Consider the following 22,983-nt stretch of genomic DNA (forward strand, 5'->3'; position numbering starts at 1 on the left):
TATTAAAGGATTTAGAAAATAAAGAATACAATTGAAAAAAAAATCAAATAAAAAAAATATAGTTAATTTCCTATATGACTATTTTTTTCGTTAACAGAAATAGAAATAAATATTAACAAAATTAAGCTGAAGAAAAATATAAAGAATATTCTCTAGTTTGTACAAGTGACTTTACATTTTTTTTCGAGGCCAAAAATAAAAGCAAAGAAAAATAAAAAAGAATATTAAATAGTAGAAGTTACCTACTTTATATTTTTTCCATGTACAAAAATGAAATTAAAGAAAATAAGAACTACAATAATTGTAAAATAATTTTAAAAAAATAAAGAAATGAAAAAAATGAAAAATTAATAAAATTAAAAATTAAAATTAAAAAAAATAAAAACAGAAAAAAGAATAGATATTCTCTCAACTATTTTTTTCTCAACGCAGTAATATTGTGGTATTTTTTCTCACAAGGGTAGAAGTTGACTTTTCTAAATTCTGTTTAATAACAAAATAGAAATATGGGAATGAAAGTGTAAACGTTTTTCATGTATATATGACCGACACGAAATGAAACAGAGAGAGCCACGGACTAACGAAATATTCATCAGGGCAAATGAACCAAGTGATAAAACAAAACCAAGGAGTCTGCATCTGCATATATAGAGTATATTATTACAGACACACTCGCATTCATTTCCCGGTATTACCATTGCAAATAGAATAAGCAGGAGGGGCATAAATATTAATGAAGGTCTGTTTCCTCTCCAAGGTCTTCAACCTTACCTTAGCGTCTGGCTCCTTCCTTCGACTTATATCCCCGAAAGAGAAAAGGAGAAATCTTTTTAACACATTTTGTCCATTTACCGAATGAATCTTCATTTGTTGTTTTTTTTTTCTTTTCTTCTTATTCATTTTTTTTTCTGATGATTCGTTTTGTCACGTGGTTACGTGAAAGCGTGTAACGCGACCAATGATCGAGTGGACATTTGTTTTTAAGAAAAAAAAATTTCTTATCGAATCGCGTGCCTCTCTTTTAAATGAAAGTAGAAAAAAATCTTTACAAGGTCACACACTGCATCTCATCTTCTCGCATCTATACGGAGAAGATTGTTTCGTAAATCTCAGTTTCACAGGAAACGCGGAATTGTAATGTCGCGAATTTTGTTCTAATGTCGCATGAGAACATTGCGTATTTAACAAGATCGAGTGTTAATTTTATTTATTAATTTTAATATTTTATTTGTTTATCATTTTTAGTGAACTTTTGTTTTATTTTTTAGTTTCAGTTAATTTTATTTAATTATTAGTTTCAGTTAATTTTATTTATTCATTAGTTTCAGTTAATTTTATTTATTCATTAGTTTCAGTTCATTTTATTTATTTATTAGTTTCAGTTAATTTTATTTATTTTAGTTTCTGTTAATTTTATTAAAGTTTATGTGACACACAGAATGAAAATAATACACGTAAGTAATAAAATTAAAAAAATTTGGGCTGTACAAGCGAATCCGTTGAGTTTTTATAAATTCGGCCGCCATATTGGTTCCGCCATTTTGAATTTTCCGATTCTGACTTTAAATACACGTAATCATTGAGAAATAAATGTCTGTTTATTAATAATTTTTTATAATCAATTGTCACCTATATTTGTAATTGTAATAAATTTAATTTAATCTCTTATTTATAAATTATTAATTTATTACTATAAGTGCAGTATTAATAAAAGTTGATATTTTTATATAAAAATACTAATTTCTGGTTTCATTTAAAAAATTTGAAATTGTTATTTAATTAACAATAACAAATTGTTTAAACATAAAAAATTTATCTAAAGATTAATAAATTACATTACTAGTATAAAGCAATTATTGTGAGAAACTTAAATAATTCAAATCGTTTTTTATAAATTAAATATAATTTTATAAAAAATCATTACTGAGTGAAAATTATATAATATCCATTTTTCCTAATTTTATTTCAGTCGAATAATTAAATTCTGTATACATTTTTCGTTACTGAAATTGTATTTAAAATAATTTTTTTACAATGTATGTTTTTTTGAACTAAAACTTCACAAAAGTTTAAAATGCATATTTTTTTTCTATATAAATGTGGTAAAATTTAATTAAAAGAAAATTATTTATTTATCTCTTGGTTTTGAATGGAGAAAAATACAAAGCAGTATTTAGATAATGTTACAGAATATACCCCGGGGATATTTCATGTTCATCGTGCATATAATGATCTTGTTACACGCTGTATTCACCGCAACTATTAGTTTTGAAAATAATATTAATTTCGTGAACACGTTGAACACTTTGATTGAGGTTAAATTCAAAATTAAATCGTAAAAGAAAAAATATACTTTCAATTAAATTTTATCTCTCTTTTTTTTGAAATCGACTTTAATATTCATTCAATTTCCAAGTGGGAATTTTCGAAAAAAAATTATACTATATAATTGGGAGAATTTTTGAGAAATTACAAATGATTGCAGAAATCAATTATTTTGAAAAGTAATAAAATTCTTCACAAAAATCCAATTATGTTCAAAAATTTTTAAAAATTTAATTCTCTTTTAAATTTCAATTATCTTTAAAAATAATAAAATTCTTATCAAAAATTCAATTATTTTCAAAAAATTTTAATAAAAATCTTGGTAAAATTTCAATTATTTTCAAAAATTTTCCTCAATTCAATGATTTTTAATATCTATTATTTTAATAAAATTTTTCAAAAGAATTCAAGTTTTTAAAAAAATATTTAATAAAATTCTACGCAAACATTTAATTATTTTCATATAATAATAAAAATTTCACAGAAATTCAATTATTTACAAATTATATCTATAAATTTCTTCGCAATATAATTAAATTTTTTGGAAAATATAATTATTCTTAAAAATTTCATTAAACATTGTCGAAAGAATGCAATTATTTAAAAATATGATGATAAAATTCTTTATGAGAATTGAATTTTAAGAAACATTCAATTATTCAATAAATTATTTATTTTTGTATTTAATTTTAAATTTATTTAAATTTTAAATAATTGAATTCTAGTAGAATTTTCTAATAAAAATTAATTTAAAAGTGAATTTTAGTTAAAATTTTAGATAATAATAATTCAATATTAAAAGCAATATAGCGTGAATTTTTAGAAATAATTGAATTTTAAAATTAATTTCCCCAAATTATTTTCAAAAATTTTAATAAAATTCTTAGCAAAATTTCAATTATTTTCAACAATTTTCCTCAATTCAATGAGTTTAATAAAATTCTACAAAAACATTTAATTATTTTCATAAAAAAATTAAAATTTCACAAAAATTCAATTATTTACAAATTTTTTATATATTTCTTCGCAATATAATTCAATTATTTTTCGAAATAATAAAATTTTTACAGGGATTCAATTATTTTAATAAATAGTAACACTCATCTCAGAATTTCAATTATTTTTAATATAATTCTAACCGAATTCCTCAATAAAAGTAGGTAATTATTATATTATTAAAATAATATTATCATTAAAATTTGTCAAACAAATTCATTTATTTAAAAATTTGTTGACAAAATTCTTTACGAGAATTATTTTTTTGTATTTAAATAATTAAATTCTAGTAGAATTTTCTAATAAAAATTGATTAAAAAATGAATTTCAGTTAAAAACAAATGAATTTGAAAATTCTCAAAAAACTATTTTAAAAATTATTAAAAATAATGGATTTATAGAAAAATTTTAATTAACACTAAAATTAAAAAAATTAAATTAAAAACTTAATTTTGGAGAAGTTACAAATTAGTGCCGAAATTCAATTGTTTTCAAGAGTAATAAAATCCTTCGCAAAAATTTAATTATGTTCAAAAATAGCAAAATTCTTCTTAGGAATTCAATTATTTAAAAATATGTTGATAAAATTCTTTATAAGAATTTAATTTTAAGCAACATTTACACATTGAATAAATTACTTTTTTGTATTTAAATAATTGAATTCTAGTAGAATTTTCTAATAAAAATTGATTTAAATATGAATTTCAGTTAAAATTTTAGATCTTTTATGTGAATATTAAAAGCAACATAGCGTGGATTTTAAAAAATAATTGAATTTTGAAATCAATTTTTTTGAAAAAGTGTAATTTAATTTTTTTTTATATTATTTGAAGTTTTTATTTTTGACGAAGAACTTTTTCGAAAATTAATTGATTTAAAGGAAAATTTTATTGAAAAATTCTTAAAAATAATAATTAAATTGAAATGACGTAAATAATTTCGAAGAAGTACAATATTTTTATAATATAAAGTAATGATAATATTAATTTGCCATTTTTAATTATTATAAAACATGAAGAAATCGATCACTCCGAGTCGAAGATTTAATTTTAAGCAACATTTAAACATTCAATAAATTACTTTTTTGTATTTAAAATCCTTATTAATAAAATCAGATGTCTGTCTGTACATTGCTTAAAACTTCAAAATGTTAACATGATTAGTTATTATGGACATCAGAGATTCCAAAAATGTTCTTAAAAAATTTAATGTATGTATGTATGTATGTATGTATGTATGTATGTATGTTTGTCTGTCACAAAAACTTTGTACCCCAATCACACAAAAACATGTGAATCGATTTAAGTCCAACTTGGTAGGTTATTAGGTATTGACCCAAGGAAGGTTTATAAATTTACAGATTTAAAAAATATTAATTAGAACGGGAGATATTCAATTTTTTCAAAAAATTCAAAAAATCGAAAATTTCAAAATTTTTTATTTTTCATGGATTGCTTTTGAAGTTTATATACTTGAGTATTATATGTTATTTAGTCACATTTTAGCATAACTTTGCAAAAAATAAAGTCCTATAACTAATATGTAAGTATAAAAATGTTTTCAAAAAATCGAAAATTTCAAAATTTTACATTTTTTTATGGATTGCTTTTAAACTTTCTATATTTGAGTATTACATGTTATTTGGTCACATTTTAGCATAATTTTTCAAAAAATACTATTCTACAACTAAGATGTAAATATAAAAATATTTTCAAAAACTTGAAAAATGGAAAATTTCCAAATTTCACAATTTTTAATGGATAGCTTTTAAACTTTCTAAAAATGAATATTATATGTTATTTAGTCAGATTTTATGATAATTTTGCAAAAAATACTATCCTACAAGAAATATAAAAAAATTTTCAATATATCAAAAAATCGATACTAATTACTATATGAAGTATAATTCAGTAGTATTTTTGGAGTCTCTGATTAATATTTTGATGTCAAAATAGTGCAATTCAAAATTATTTATCAAATCAATCTAATATTTTCAAGAAGTTCAGAAATATTGAAAATGGAAATTTTTTATGATTAAAATGATTTCGCAGGATGTCAAGAATTGTAAGTCACCTGTGATACAATACAAGCATATTATGCCACTAGGCAAAAACTTACATGTTAAAACGTTTTTTCATTTTAACTCTAGATTTAACTTTAAGAGATGTTTTGAGCAATGTAAAGACAAAAGTTAACACGGTGTCTATTTTTGTTTAACAAAATTCCCTGCTTTGTCCAAACTTTTCACGGTTTATCTCTTTTTTGTCAAATTTAAATTTACTTGATTTTATCCATAAATAAATCTACAAATGGCTATAAAAATTTACTTATTTTATGAAAATACTGTTTCTTAAGTTCATATAAATATAGATTGTATTACTTGCTGTCGTACAGTTTTCTGTTTATACTAATACATTTAACTGGGTATCTACCAAACGGGAAAAACTGTAAAAAGCTGGGAATATGCCGAACCGGGAATTTTCCTATCAAATTAAGAAAAAGTTTCATTATATTAATTCGCTTTTAAAAAATTGCTTTTTACTTCAATTTTTATTGATGTATAATATTTATGAAAACAGACCCGAGTCAAAATTTAAGCCCTACTTTCAGCCTAAAATTTAGGTCTTATGTTAGGTTTTAGCAGTCGTAACGTAGGGTCTACTTGCGATACAATTAGTTCCAATTAGACTCTACTATAACTCCAAAAACTGTATGGAAAATTTAATTTTTTTAATACATTAATTAAAGTACTACAAATTGATAAATATTCTTCTCTGCATTTGAATTGGTTAAAATAACTAATTTGATAACAAAAAGTCAATCACTGATTCAAATAGTAATATTTTCCTACTAAAATAGCTATAATGGTAACTAATTATTATTTTTTCCCTTTTTTTACAGTGTATAAATGGGGAAATGGATTACTCCGAGTCGAAGACTCAGAGTGATCGATTTCTTCATGTTTTATAGTTATGAAAAAATATAATTTATACTTTTAACGTTTTAAGTAAAATGTTCTCTTATTTGACTCGGACTGGTTATATTTTTGTCAGTAATAATTGGTCCGTAATTTTTCATTTTTGGTCCGTAAAATCCGTATTTTTAAATACTTTCACTGGTTCGAGTTCTGTTACTAATTTTAAATGGATTATATATATTTAAAAGATATAAACAATTTTTGCCTTAAATTTGTCATAGAAATCAAATGTAAAATTCAATTACACAATAATATAAAGTTGAAAAATATTATTTCAATTCTTTCTAATTAAAAATTACTAAATGTTAGTAGAATTCATGTAGAAATTCTATAGAATCATTCTAGTGAAATTCTTTAGAATATTCACTAGAATTTATATAGAATTAAAAAATTAATTGTGAAAAATTTTTTTTTTTTTTTTTAATTGTGAAATTCTATACAACTTTTTCAGCTAGGGAGAAAAGAAAAAAAAAAGATAAATTAAATAGAACTAAAATTGAGTATATCTTGAGAGGAAATCGAGATTCAGGAGTACTACAAAAGGGAATTTCGTTTAACTTTATTTTACCTTTAATTATTTTTATTTAATTAAATTTATTTTCCAGAATAGAAATCCCTGAAAGAAATAACATATAATATAAAAAAGAAATAACTCCTAATACTTTCCCATCTAACACAATAATTCAAGAACGTGTTTTAAATATAAATTCTCATTTTCTCAGGAAATATTTCTCTATATATCGAAACAATGTTAAAGTTCTTTTTGACTTGCACCTGAAATTGAACTTGCTACAAATTCTAGACGTATATATATTAGAGAAGAGAGATAGAGAAGCAAAGGCTGACGTTGATGCAGCCTGAGGTGAGTCGAGTAAACCGTCAATGCATCTAAGTTGACGTCCAATAGATAGGTAAAGAAAAGAGAGTAAGAGAGAGAAAGAGAGTGTGAGAAGGAAAACGATTTTCACGAAAAGATAGGTAGAAGAGAAGCATGCCAAAGTGCTGAAAGTTCGAATGTGCATTTTCGGGTGATGCTCTCCCCTATACCTGACAACTTCTTGATTTAACTGGACTTATCTCACCAGATCCAACTTGAAACAAGAAAATTTTAACTTTGAAATGGGACGAATTTCCTTGTTCTCCCTCTCTCCCCAACATTCTCATTTTCTTTCTGTTTGAAATTTATACCATCAGGGAATATTTGTCCTACAAAAATATTTCTCTACTTCTCAAACAATATACAACTCTTGAATTAAAATTCAGTTTGTCCTAAAATATTTAACAGTAAAATTTTCATATATTGATTATATTGACATTATTTATTTCTTTTAAGGTTAATTATTATTATTATTATTAATTATTACACTACTCTTATTAACTAGCAACAATTCCTTAACTTCTTCCCTACTTTTTTTTTACATAAAATTAGCAATTTTAAAATAATAGAATTAAATTAAAATAATTAATATAAATTAATTAAAATAATAGAATTTAAAAGTTTTTAATACAAATTTTTTTTCACAAAAATAAAATAATCTAGTGATCGGGACATGAAACTCTAGATTTTAATTGTTCCACTAAAATTACGCTCTACAGTACATAAATTTTTTTTTTTTTTTGTAAATTTTACTGATCAAAGAACTGAGAAAACGCTTGCAAATGCAGTTACAAAACAAAATTTCAATAAAGCTAAAAGCTAGTTGAACAGGATACGAAGTGCAGTAATGAAGTAGTATTGTTACTCGATTAGCAACTATATTCTATGATTAACTGCTAACGTACAGTAAAGTAATTTCCACCAAAGTCCCACTTTCCATAGAAACATTAGTAATTTGTGTATAATTTATCGAATTAATAACATAGATTATTGTTATAATCTGTCACATTACGTGAATCAATAATTCTAATCATTTCTATATATACCTATATCATTTCTTAGAGAATTAGTTTATAAACGGAAAATCTTTTTTATAAATTTATTTAACCAACTTTTATTTTTCTCCATTTTACGAATATATTTTTCTTCTATATATTGACAAATTGAAATTTTCTTAGACACTTATAATTAAGTGTTTATAATTATCAATAAATCTTAATATTTATTAACATTTATTAATATAATTATTAATTTATTAAAAAAAACAAAAATCATATAAAATTTATTAATATTTATTTTAACAAATTAAAATGAGAGGCAAAAAAAAATGGTTTTTTTTGTCAAATATGATAATAAATTGTGTAAATCTACGTGCCCTCGCATATTTTCCATAAATCTATAATAGACGGAAACTAGTACAAGCTAATATTGAAAATTGAGGATGACACCTTGCAACAACGCTTTATATATATACGAAGACTGAAACACAGTCCAGAAGGTGTAATAATACCAAATTTCCTGAGTAAAGGTGGTTCTCAAGCATACCGACAATGGTCAACAACTGGGATAGTTATTTCCATAGACACGTTCTGCGAACACTGTAAACGAGGCAATGCACGTTCATTGCTAAAAGCACGTACATAAACTCCAGCTGTTGCAGTTTATTGATAAAAGTGTTATTCAGATAATAACTTAAGGACACCACGTCGAGAATAATGACAGTTTTTTTCAAACGAAAAAATGAACGAACAAAAAAAAAACACAAAGAGAAAATGAGTTCATATATATTATTTACACATTGAGGTAAAAAAATAATACATTGTGTATAATATTTTTTTTCAAAAGTTACAAAATAATTTTCATATGTAAACATATAGCTGACATGGAGATAACAGTAACACATTTTTGTTATTGCACTCATTTTTCTTTTATCACTGAAAACAATATTAATAATAATAATAATAATGAAAAGGGAAAATTTTCTCCCATTTCATTTGTTTACGTTTCGTTTTGAAAAAATTTGAAATATAGATGTTTTTCTACTTTGAAATATTTTATTTACAAATAAATTTTGTTTGTATTTATTTACTAATAATGTAAGTGGATAATAGAAGGGAGAATATTTCCAAAAGAAAATTTTCAGAAAGTGTCCTATTTTTTCGCTACTCCTTATTTTAGAGAATTCTCTTCCTAAACATTAAAATCCACTTTTTTTATTTATTTACTATTTAAAAATAAAAATATATATTTATATTAAATATGTTTATATTTCAATTAAATATGTTTATATTTAATTTAAATATTTTGTATACAAACCATTTGAAAATGAAAATATAATTTTTTATTATCTAATATTATATGAAAAATAGTGAATGAACTCTGAAATTTTTATCTTTCGAATAAAAATAGAAAAAATAAAGAAGAAAGAAAATTTGAATAGAAAAATCATCAACTGAATGTTTGTAATATATATACACGTGTAGACAAAAAAAAAAGTGAGCATAACGGTCTTATCTCGAATGCTCAGTGCTAACTGTACCCGTGAGTAAAGCTCTTAAACTGTCATCAAGATTTCGCCTTAAAGCAAGTAAAGTGCAAGAGACATGCAGAAATTATACCAGCAAGAGGTCTGCTGTGGAAAACTATCATAAGCTCATATAACTTATTCTGGATATGCATGAAGAGGAAGAAGAGAGACAAAACAGTTATTGCATTATTATGATTATTAAGTTGAGAAAACTTGGAAATTTGATCACACGACCAATTTTTTTCTAATTCAACTTATTTCCAATAATACGAATTTTTATTTAAACCCCAAATGAAACTTATTTGTTCGATATAAAATATATTTCTACAAAAAAAAAAATTAGTTCGATCAATTGAAATTTTGTTTGACTGAATAAAATTTCTTTAAATAAAATACTGAATAAAATACAAGAATAAAATACTGAATAAAATACAAGAATAGTTTAAACCAATAGAATTTTTTCAAACAAATAAAAAGTTTTTGAACAAATTAAAAAAGCTTTCAAACCAAAAAAAAATTACTAAAACAAAAAAAAATTTAAATTAACCCAATGAAAATTATTCAAGACAGAAGAAAATTTAATTCAACGAAATAAACATTATTCGAACAAAATAAATATTCTATTCAACCAAATACAAAATTATTCGAACCAAATAAAAATTATTCAAAATAAAAAAATGATTTCAAACCAAATGAAAATTACTCAAACGAAAAAAAATTAAATTTAACCCAATGGAAATTATTCAACGCAAAAGAAAATTTAATTCGACGAGATAAACATTATTCGAACACAATAAAAACTCTATTCAATCAAATACAAAATTATTTGAACCAAATAAAAATGTAATTCAACCAAAAGACACTTTTCGAAGAAAATAAAAATTTATTTTAACCGAATAAACATTATGTGAACCAAAAAAATAATTATTCAGCCAAATAAAAATTTTATTCAACCAGAAAACATTATAAATTTTTTTGCAACCGAATAAATATTATTTGAATAAAAAAATAATTATTTAAATTTTAAAGTACATAAATAAAAAGTTTTTAAATAAATTAAAAATCTTTCGGACTAAATAAAAATTATTCGAACAAAACAAAAAAAGTACTTTTTGGCAAATGGACATTATTTAAACCAATTGTTTTTATTCGAACCAAATAATAATTACAGGAACCAAATCAAAATTTATTTTAACCAAATAAAATTTAATTTAACAAAATTTTTGTTTTAACCAAGCAAAAATTATTCAAGCAAAATAAAAATTTTATTCACGAAAATAAAAACTATTTGAACGATATAAAAAAATCTGTATCTAGAAATAATTAATATAACGAAATAAATTTTTTTTAAATAGTCTAAAATATTTGAGCCAAATAAAATTTATTTGTAACATTGTTATAGACAAAAATACATTTTCTGTTTCTTCTGAAAATAGAAAATATATAATTTTGACAATAGACAGTATTGCAGTGATTATAAATAAAAAATGACTAATTGTAACTTGAATACTAAACGGGTCTTGTCAGATTCTATTTATTTTATAACAGGACAATTTAAGTTATTTAAGGATCACTTATAATTTTCCTTTATTGATAAAATTATAAAGTAAAATTAATTACATAATTAATTTCAAAATATATTATTTATTGTGACACAATGATTTCTCTTGTCACGTTAGAATTTGCTAATTGCTATTAATAAAATATATAAGAAGACCAGCAGTTAATATATTGGAAAATTAGCTGAATTTAATTAAATATTGTGTGTATATATATATATATATATATATATATATATATATATAATCTCTATTTCTCATTAAAAATAGTTTCAAAAAATTTTCACTATATTCTCAATTTTATTTAATGAAATTTTATCTACTTTATAATTTCTATTTTACAATTTTTATTTTATTTACTTATTTAATAAATACAGACGAGCAAAACACTAAATACCCCAAAATATTATTTTATTATTTTTCATTGAAAATATTTGAATAAAATTTAATTTTACTTTATAATTTTTCTTTTATTCATTTTATTAAATTATTTCTGATTAAAAGTTTTTTTTAAATTACAAATTTATTGTTTGTGTTAAGAGAATAATTATAATTTATTGAATTAACTAATTAAAATTTTTTACATTATAAAAAGTAAATAATCGAAAGCAAAAATACAAAACAAAATTCTTAATAAGAGGAGAATTAAGGTTAACAATATTAAAACAAGCAGAAATTAAATTTCTTTATCCAATAGTGAATTTTCATTATAAGGATATTTTTGAAAAGGTAAATTATAACATTTTATCGGAAAGATGTCAAATTTTATAAAAAAGTGATCTCAAAATACCAGAAATAATTTGCATAAAATTTTATAACTTGTCTGGAGACAAATCAATTATTTTTCCATATTTTGCAAATACAATAATAAATGGGGACAAATAAAGAAAACTTAGAGAGAAAATAGGAAGATGATATTAGAGGACAAAAATCTTAATCACGTAAAAAGATCGTTATAAATTTTCGTTTTTTTAACAACGAAAAATAAAAATATAATTCAACCAAAAAATATTATTCGAATCAAATAAAAAATTATTTTCACCAAATGAAAATTATTTGAACCAAATAAACATTTAATTCAACCAAAAAATATTTTTCGAACCAAATAAAACTTTTTTCTTAAACCGACTAAATATTATGTGAACCAAAAAAGTGTTATTTAATTCAAATAATTATTTTCATTTTACTAAATAAAAATTATTCGAACAAAATAAAAAATTATTTTAAGCAAATGAACATTATTTGAACCAAGAGTTTTTATTTGAATCAAATAAAAAATTTTTAAACTAATTACAAAGCTTTTGGGTTAAATAAAAATTATTCGAACCAAATAAAAAATTGTTAAACTACTTTAAAAGCTGTCCGAGTAAATATAAAAATTACTTGAACCAAATGAAACTTAATCTAACCCAATAAAAATTATTCGAGTAATAAGAAAATTTATAAAATTTTATAAATTGTATGGAGGAAAATTTTGCACATAAAGAAAAATTAGAGAGAAAGTAAGATGAAATTAAAGGATGAAAATCAATTACGTATAGAGAATCGTTATAATTTTTTTTTTTTTAATCCAACCTTTTTATTTTTAACAATCAATTAACGTTAATTTCTCTTATTACAGATAACGATGTATTTTCTGCTGGGGTGCCAGTTTATCATTGTTCTCGTGATGGCGTCAACACCTGCTGCCATCCGACTAAATACGATGGTTGTTAACGGGAATCCTAATCAGCGATTCGTTAACGAACACTCGAACCGATCCGGCGGCGTTGGCGGCGACCTAGAGTTTCTTGATTACATAAATCCGAAGGAAAAACGTAAAAATATAATCGAATCGTCCTGGAATGAAGAAATGAATCCTGAACAACGATCAATTTCGATGACCCTGGAGCGACTGCTAATTGAGAGGCAAAACGCGAATAGTTCGTTTGATTATCAGGGGAAAAAGCAGGAAATCACGACGACAACGACGACGACGACAGTCGATACCAACTACAGAAAGACTGATGATCGTCGTTCGAGATTCTTCGTTAACCAGATGCTCGAACGCGAAAGGAATGAGGAACGACCCTTGACGTCTTCTCTCGACGAGAGAAGCGTCACTGAAAATAGAAAAGAGCTTCTTCACTCTGAAGCTCTGTCCTTGAAAAAGAGAGCAACCGGAAATTCTACTCCAGAGAGTTCCAGTAGAAAGGAGACGACGGAAATACTCAATCGGAAGATTGACGTTCGATCGCACAGCACTCCTGATCTTCAAGATAAAGGTAACATTTCTAAAGAATCTCCCCTCCCCCCCCCCTCACCCTACACTCTCTCTCTCTCGCGTGCTCACTCTCTCTCTCAATCGTTTTTTCTTTCAAAAGAAACGTTTTGTTTGTTATCCCTTCAAGATTTCGATTAAGTCATCTCGATAAGGAAAAAAAGAAGAATATCAAAATTTTTATTATATGTCAAATAAATACTTTTACAAGTCGAAAAACTTTCTTTCTAAAAACTGAATTTATTAAACGAAGTTGAAGTCCACAACAATGTTTATCAACGAAAGTTAATAAAAAAAAAAACGAAAAAAGTTTTTCAATAAGTGTTAATTAATAGAAAAAAAAGACGAAGCAACAATTACTGCCACCACAAAAATTTATTAAAAAGGTAAAATTTTATTTATATTTCAATAAGTAATTAAAATTAAAAACCAACTTTTCCAGAAACAATGAGTCAAAAAAACATCAAGGAAAATAGACAACAAACAAACGATTTGTTCGAATTGCATCAACAAACGACAAACTCAAAGCCAATTCGCACTCAACATTTACAAAGTTCAAGGGAAGAAAATAGTAGTAACGGTCCACCGGAAGCTCTGCCCCTTTATCGATCTAATTCACGACGACAACAATCTAAACATTTACTGACTCCATTATCAGTGAAAAGGAGAAAATCACGTTTCTCGAGACAAAATTCAGCGGCAATTGCCTATCAAAGAGGACTACTGAGATCATTACAAATTGACGATCATTCAACTAAAATACCATCATTCTTTGTTCCCAATCATCAACGACAATTGAATTTTAATTCAAATCCAATTAATCACATCAGAGAGGGAAGTCACATTGATTCTGTGATAGAGGAAAATTTCCAAAAAATACCAAACAAACAAGTTGCATTTATTCCACCGAAAATAATTTATGAGACACGAATATTACCAGCGCCATTTATGACTGATGATCAAGGGCAAAAAAAAAATTATGGTGAATTTTCCAATTTTTTCACACAATTTCCAGAATTGGGGAGAGATTTTGATTTTGTGAATTCTGATGGTCAGCAGAGTACACTGAGTTCGATAAAAGGTAATTCGTTTTTTTTTGTTTTTTAGTAATTTTAAAACTGTAGGGAAAATGTGAAAATTCCGTCTGACTTTGATTGTTCTTTACTACTGGTACAGTACTCTGAATTATTTGGAACATATTCTGTCTGACTGAATCTATTTCTTACTACTGACATAAATTAAAAAATTCTTCTTTACTACTTTACTCTTCTACTACTTAAAATATACTTAAAATATTCCTTACTACTAGTTACATACGCACAAGTTTTATAAACAGTTTTGTCTGACTAAATTTACTTTACACTGTCAACTAACAACACAAAATTCAAAATAATTATAAATTTTCATAATCACAAGCCTTATAAACATTTTTGTCTGACTAAACCTATTTTTTACTACTAATACCAAATTTAAACTAATTTTCAATTTTTTATCTGACTTACATTGACTTCTACTACTAAAAATACTAAATTTAAACTAATTTTGAATTTTTTGTCTGACTTACATTGACTTCTACTACTGAAAATACTAAATTTAAACTAATTTTGAATTTTTTGTCTGACTTACATTGACTTCTACTACTAAAAATACTAAATTCAAACTGTCTGACTAAACCTACTTTTTACTACTAATACTAAATTTAAACTAATTTTGAATTTTTAGTCTGACTTACATTGACTTCTACTACTGAAAATACTAAATTTAAACTAATTTTGAATTTTTTGTCTGACTTACATTGACTTCTACTACTAAAAATACTCAATATAAACTAATTTGGAATTTTTTGTCTGACTTACATTGACTTCCACTACTGAAAATACTAAATTTAAATTTATTTACTAAATTTAAATTTTGTCTGACTTACATTGACTTCTTCTACTGAAAATACTAAATTTAAACTAATTTTGAATTTTTTGTCTGACTTACATTGACTTCTACTACTGAAAACACTAAATTTAAACTAATTTTGAATTTTTTGTCTGACTTACATTGACTTCTACTACTAAAAATACTAAATTCAAACTGTCTGACTAAACCTATTTTTTACTACTAATACTAAATTTAAACTAATTTTGAATTTTTTATCTGACTTACATTGACTTCTACTACTGAAAATACTAAGTTTAAACTAATTTTGAATTTTTTGTCTGACTTACATCGACTTCTACTACTGAAAAAGATTAAACTGTTCTATACTACGAATATAATATGTATGAGAATTAAGAATATTTTTTGTCTGACTGAATTCACTTTATACTACTGATACTAAATTCAAAATATTCTTTAATGCTTTTTCAGTCTAGAATAGTTTTTAGTACTTAAATTACTTGACAATAAATTTAATAAATAAATTTAAGAATGTAAAATTTTTTTTTAATGTCTGACCAAAGCTGACTTTTACTACTGTTATACTTATTAATTTTTAAAAATTAGTGGAAATTTTAAAAATACATTTTTTTAAAGTATTTTTTACTTATATTGACTTTTACTACTTATACTAAATTTAGTATCTTCAAATACGTTGTCTGGCTGTTACTGTCTTTTACCACTAAATTTATTGACCAAAAATTCACTTTGCGACTAAAATAATTTTTTACTATTAGAAAATTTTTTTTAATACTGAAAGCAAAAAAAATATATACATGATCAGTATTTATATTTGTCTGACTCAATTTGTCTTTTACTACTGGAAATTTCTTTAAGAATTCAATATTTTAATAATGAACTAAAATTGCTTTTTACTACTATATAATAATTTGTTAAATAATGTAGAAAAATTTTTCTTACTGACTATAACTGAATATTTAACTACTATAATAAATTTTCTAATAATTTAGAACTATCTGACCAACAGGGACTTCTCCGCCTTTATACTAAATTCAATATTGGAAATTCTTTGTCTGACTAAAACTGTCCTTAACTACTATAATTTATGCTACACCTTCGACTTTATGATCCGATTTACTGTAATTAACTTTCGCTAAGCTACTATTCAAAGTAAAATAGTCTAAAAAATTTAGTCTGACCAAAACTATTTTCTACTACTTTTTATTATCTCGAAAAAAAATTTACTATTTTGAAGTCTGATTTTTTAAGGAAAAAAAAATTCATCTCAATGATTATTTGCAATAATAATTATTCTTTAACAGATGAGATTCCAGTTACTGAAAAATCACCCGAAATGGAGAGTTCATTTACAACTGGACCATCATTCCAAGTCTCATTACCGTCTATCGCTAACGAAATTAGCAATCATAGATATGAAGCAGCGTTGCCGATTATCAAAAGTGTTCCTTTGAATCACAAGTTGCACAATGAAAATGTAGACGAAACGGAAGGTACTCCAGCTCAATTAGAGTATACCGGGGTTACATCGGAGTTTAGTCAAAAGGAATATATACACAATTCCAACAGTGGAAACACCTATGTAAGTTGATACACCGCATGAATATTTATTTCATATAACTATAGTAAAATTTGCATTTAATTTTAATTTCAAAACAAAAAATGAGAAAACCCTTCCGAAAAATAATAGAAGCGTAATTGATATTATTCTCTTGAAATATTCAATTTCATCACTTTAATTATTCATTCTTTCTTCATTAATTGTTAATTTAATGAATTATTTAGAAGATAAAACTGACATCCAATTATCAACACTCATTGAATTATCAAGTTGAGAATTTAATTAATTTAATTAATTAAATTAATTAAATTAATTGAAAATTAATTAAAATAATTAAATTAAAAATAAAGAATTCTTAAAATTAACAATTAAAAATTATTTACGTGTGACAAAACTGAACACTAAATAAAACATTTGAATAATTTAATCATTAATGAACAAGATTTGAGAATAGCTTTGCCTGACAAAATCAATTTTATACTACTGATATTAAATTAAAAATAATAATAAATGCTTTGGCTGACTCACAATGACTTATACTACTAACAAAAGATTTTAATTTTTAACTGTTCTTTACAACTGGAACAATATTTACAAGAATTTAGAAGATGCCTGACTAAACCTATTTTTTACTACTAATATTAAAATCAAACTAATTTTAAACTTTTTGTCTGACTTACATTGACTTCTACTACTTAAAAAGATTAAACTGTTCTATACTACGAGTATAATATGTACAAGAATTAAGAACATTTTTTGTCTGACTAAATATACTTTATACTACTGATACTAAATTCAAAATATTTAATAATGCTCTGGCACTCTTAGAATTATTTTTAGTCCTCAAATCATTTGCTAATAAATTTAATAAATAAATTTAGTAAACTAGAACATTTTTTTAATGTCTGACCTAAACTGTCTTTTACTACTGCTACAGTATTTTTAAAAATAGAGAAAATTTACGTCTGACTAAATATGTTTTTTACTACTAAATATTAATTCAAACTAATTTTAAATTCTTTGGCTAACTTGCATTGCTATTTTGTCTGACTACATCTATGTTTTACTACTGATAACAAATTCAATTATTCTTAACTACTAGTAAAATATACATGAGACTTAAGAATAGTTTTGATTGACTAAATTTACTTTTTACTACTGATACTACAAACAATGTTCTTAGTTGTTGTACGACTAAATATATTTTATACTACTGATACTAAATTCAAAATAATTATAGAGTCTTTGATTGACTTAAATTGTTATCGACTACAAAAAAATCAAGATATAAACTGTTTTTTATTACTAATACAATAAGCATAGAAATTCAAACAATATTTTGTCTGACTAAATCTATACTTTACTACTGATAGTAAATTTAAAACATTAAAAATTGCTTTTTTTTGACTAAAATTTCGTTCTACTTTATGCAAACAATGTAATCTGTTCTTTACTACTGGTAAAATATTCATTTAAAAAATTTTAAACACGTCTGACGAAATCTTATTTTTACTACTTATTTTTAAATCCAAAAAAAACCCTTCGAAAAATAATAGAATTGCAGAGAAGCAATTATAAATCTGCAACAATTTTTTTCTTTGCAATTGCAACAAAATTTTGCTACTCGATTATTTCTTGAAAGGTTCTTTTTTTTCTTCAACATTAAAATTAAAATCAAATTGTACATTTTCGATTAAATTAAAAAGATTTAAGCAAGTAATGGGGGATATTAATTTTCATTTTCTATCAATAATTATTTGCTTCTTGATCTTAAAAAAAGAATACTTTTTGCATCGACGTAAATGATGGTAAACATAAATTTTATTTTAATTCTATCTATTTTGTGATCGAATTTTTAAGAATTAAATTTAAAAATCATGTTTACGGGAAATTTGCAAAATTTACAAAATTCCTTAACATAAATAAGGAATAGAAGAACAAATATTAAGCTCTTAAAAAAGGGGTATTATCGCTATCTATGTGAGAGAATTTTATTTTTACAAATACATATATATATGTATGTATATATATATATTAAATCCAATAGGGGGTTGCGTATGGTAAACGTAATATTGGCATCGAATAACGTCATGTAACTGAGAGTACAATATATACATATATACATATATATATCAGCTTTTCTCAAATCCTGGATTTGTGGTTCACCCAGATTTGCACTAGCGCCCTTGGGACGCTGCTGAAACATCAGCCACTGAAATTCCTCTGAATTCCAGAGAAGGTTTCTAATACGAGTCACTGCACGATTTATACAAATTGACAGAGCCTGATGAGATTCGACTAACTTCACGTCCACAGTAATAACTCAAAAGCAAACACAAATAGTCTTTAACGCACTTTATTTCTTTTATTCTCCTTTATCCCCCCCCTATTCATAAATATAAATAATCTGGTCATATAATATCAATTTTTTCAAAATAAAAAATTGAGAAAAGAATTTTTTAAATTCCAAGTAAGTAAAACAATCTTGAATCTTGAATTAAAAATTTTTAAAAATAGGCAATTATGAGGATCGATTGTGTAATTTCTGTTTTACTTTGACTTTTATTTTCACTTTCAATTTTCACTTTCAATTTTCACTTTCAATTTTCACTTTTACTTTTACTTTGACAAATTTTTATTTTCACTTTTATTTTTACTTTCACTTTGAGAGAATTTTTTTCTTTTACTTTTGTTTTCATTTTAATAGATTTTTCTATTAACTTTTTATTTGTCCAGTCAATTTTTGATAGACTTTTATTTTTGTTTCATTTTTACTTTCACTTTCAGCTATATAAATTTTTTATTCACTTCAACTTTGATGCAAAGTGAAAATAAAAGTGAAAATAACAAAAAATCTTTCAAAGTAACACTGAAAATGAAAGTAAAAATAGAAATCTTTCAAAATGAAAATGAAATTGAAAATAAAAATCTAAAAATGAAAATAAATGTGAAAATAAAAATCTAAAAGTAAAAATAAAAGTGAAAATGAAAGTGAGAACAAAAGTGAAAAAATCTTTTAAAGTGAAAGTGAAAATGAATGTCATACTAGAAATGAAATTACATAATCGACCCCGTGATTGATTATTGTTAATTTAAATGGATTTAATAATTTTTACTGTTTTATTCTAATTATTTTTATTAATATATTATTATACTATTTTTTTTTTTTTTTTTTGCTTTTTTGTTGAACTTCTAATTGAAGTTGAATAGTTTTTAAAAAGAAAATACACTGCCGGAAAGATTATAGATGACAAAAAAGTAGATACACTCAAAAAAATGATTCATTTCTATTAAATAAATAAAAAGAATAAATAAAAATTTCTTGTTTTACTTTTTCAAAGTTTATATTTATTTACTAGAAATTTATTAATTTTTTTTAGAAATTTATTTATTGTCTCTTTTTTCCTTATTTGACTTCTTTTAAGTCCAGTAAATTTTCTCTGGAATCAAATATATTATTTACTTGCTACGAATGTACTTTTTAACAAATTCAAAAAATATTTTTTATTCATGACTATAATACGTATGTATGATTATTATTAATATTTAAAATGCAGAACTTTATTTGTAACAAATAAAAATTTTAAAATATAAATTTTCATTTCAAATCGAAAGCTTTTTTCTCTGATTTCAGTAGCGTTCATTTCTTTAGTTGATTCTGTAATCTTCTTTATAAATAAATTCTGAATACATAAATTTTATATAAATTTATATAAAATGTAAGTTCATATAAATAAATAAATTCTTTTAAAAATTGTGATTAAAAATTGAATTCTTTTTATAAAAAATACACCAAAGTAAAGATTATAGGAGAGACGAAAAGAGGTACACTGAAAAATATTTTTTTTATTTGATTTACAAAAAATGGAATAAAATGAAGAAAAAATTTATTTATTTATTTGAAATTACAAAGCCCAACAGGATAAATAAATATATTCTTCAAATTTTTCAATTTCAAAATTCAAATATCTACATTTCTTTCAGTATCAATTTTAAGTTCTAATAATTATCAAATTTATGATTTAATTAATAATTAAACTCGAAGTGATCGTTAAATTTCACTATTTATTAATTAATAATTAATAAATTTAATTTTTTTATTTTATTTATTATAAATTTTATTTTATCTTTAAATAAAAAATTGTTTCAAGAAAAAGTAAGAAAAATCAAAAAAATATTTTCTATTAAAAATCAGTAAACTCTTTCTCTGTGGGTGATATTAAAAAAATATTTTTCAAGAAAACAATAATAAATTTTGCAACGAGGAATTTAAACATTGTGTGTGTATGAGTTTTTATACGCAATGCGAAGTTGAAATGATGAATGAGTCAAGTTTAACAATAAATGGTTGGCTCGGGGGGATAAAAAGAGATCTCATTTCTTACACACACACACACACAAACATTTCTATACATATATAAAATTTTTGTATTATATTCAAGAAACTTGACATTTATAAGTAAATTATTTATCTTGACATTTTAGAGGCGCAAACAAAAAGAGAAGGAGAGAATATAAATTTACTGATTTTATTTCAGCCAGGAGTGAACGCCGGCAAGTACAATTTCGGTTATAGAGTGAGTGACCACGAGACAGGAAATGACTTTGGGCATGAGGAGCAACGGGACGGCGATTTAACCCGAGGACGATACCACGTGTTGCTTCCTGACGGAAGAATACAAAACGTCAAGTATCACGTTGATAATCAAGGATATCACGCCAAAGTATCCTATCATTACGATCATTGATAAACACTCTTCCGTTGATTACAAGAAAAAAAAAATTATTCACTACCGGTTTTTATTTTTTTATGCAAATTATGCCTTTACTTCCGGTAAAAATATTCGAAAATAAAAATTAAATTCACACCAAAAGAGGAAACAAGAAAAAAATAGTGAAGACGAAATTTAAATTAAATATTAATTAGAAAAAAATATTCACTATCGATTTTTTTATGAAAATAAACCTCTACTTCCGGTGAAAATATTCCCAAAAAAAGGAAAAAAGAGTAAATACGAAAATTAAATTGAATAATAACAAAGAAAAAAGTTATTCACTATCAGGGAGTCGATTACGAAATTTTATTTTGACTTTCACTTTCAAATTCACTTTGAAAGATTTTTATTTAAAAAAAAAAATTTTCGCATCTATTTTCTATTGTATTTTTACTTTTAATTTTGTTTTCGTTTTCATGGCTTTACATTTTTGTATTTTAGGATTCAACTTTACGAAATTTCAATTATTCGTAAATTCTTCAATTAAATAAACATTAGAAAATAAATACTTCAAATAATATAAAAAAAATTCAATTACACTTTTTCAAAAAAATTAATTTCAAAATTCAATTATTTCTAAAAATTCACGCTATATTGCTTTTAATATTTAATTATTATCTAAAATTTTAACTGAAATTAATTTTTTAATCAATTTTTATTATAGAAAATTCTATGAGAATTCAATTATTTAAATACAAAAATAAATAATTTATTGAATAATTGAATATTCCTTAAAGTTGAATTCTCATAAAAAATTTTATCAACAAACTTTTAAGTAATTGAATTTTTTTTGACGACTTTTAATAAAATTTTTAAGAATAATTACATTTTTCGAGAAATTTGATTAAAGTTGTATTAAAAATAATTGAAATTCTGATATGAATTTTATTATTTGTGAAAATAATTGAATCCTTAAGGGCATTTGAACCATTATGACGTCACAGTTTGTTCAAAGCATTTGTTCTAAATACGTGACGTCATAATGGTTCAAATTCCCTTAAGAAGAATTTTATTATTTTTTAACATAATTTAATTTCTGCAAAGAATTTTATTACTCTTGAAAGTAATTGAATTTCTGCTAATTTGTAATTTCTTTAAAATTAAATTTTTTTAGTATTTTAAACTAAAATTCTTCTATAAATAAATTATTTTTAATAATTTTTAAAAAAGTTCTTTGAGAATTTTCAAATTCATTTATTTTCAAGTAAATTTTACCAAATT

The 22,983-nt window shown here is 23.5% G+C and overlaps 1 protein-coding gene across 1 annotated transcript; it reads left to right on the forward strand.

Moving 5' to 3' along the window:
* The first annotated feature begins 1,321 nt into the window (after positions 1-1,321).
* LOC122512897 lies at positions 1,322-22,072 on the forward strand. Its single transcript, XM_043629032.1, has 5 exons — positions 1,322-1,454; positions 12,883-13,525; positions 13,964-14,602; positions 16,731-17,008; positions 21,526-22,072. The coding sequence occupies exons 1-5, from the start codon at positions 1,440-1,442 to the stop codon at positions 21,733-21,735; spliced, it is 1,785 nt and encodes a 594-aa protein (XP_043484967.1). The 5' UTR covers positions 1,322-1,439; the 3' UTR covers positions 21,736-22,072.
* Positions 22,073-22,983: the final 911 nt, after the last annotated feature.

Source organism: Leptopilina heterotoma, unplaced genomic scaffold (genome assembly GCF_015476425.1).
Source record: "Leptopilina heterotoma isolate Lh14 unplaced genomic scaffold, ASM1547642v1 Lhet_13, whole genome shotgun sequence".
Taxonomy (NCBI): Eukaryota; Metazoa; Arthropoda; class Insecta; order Hymenoptera; family Figitidae; genus Leptopilina; species Leptopilina heterotoma.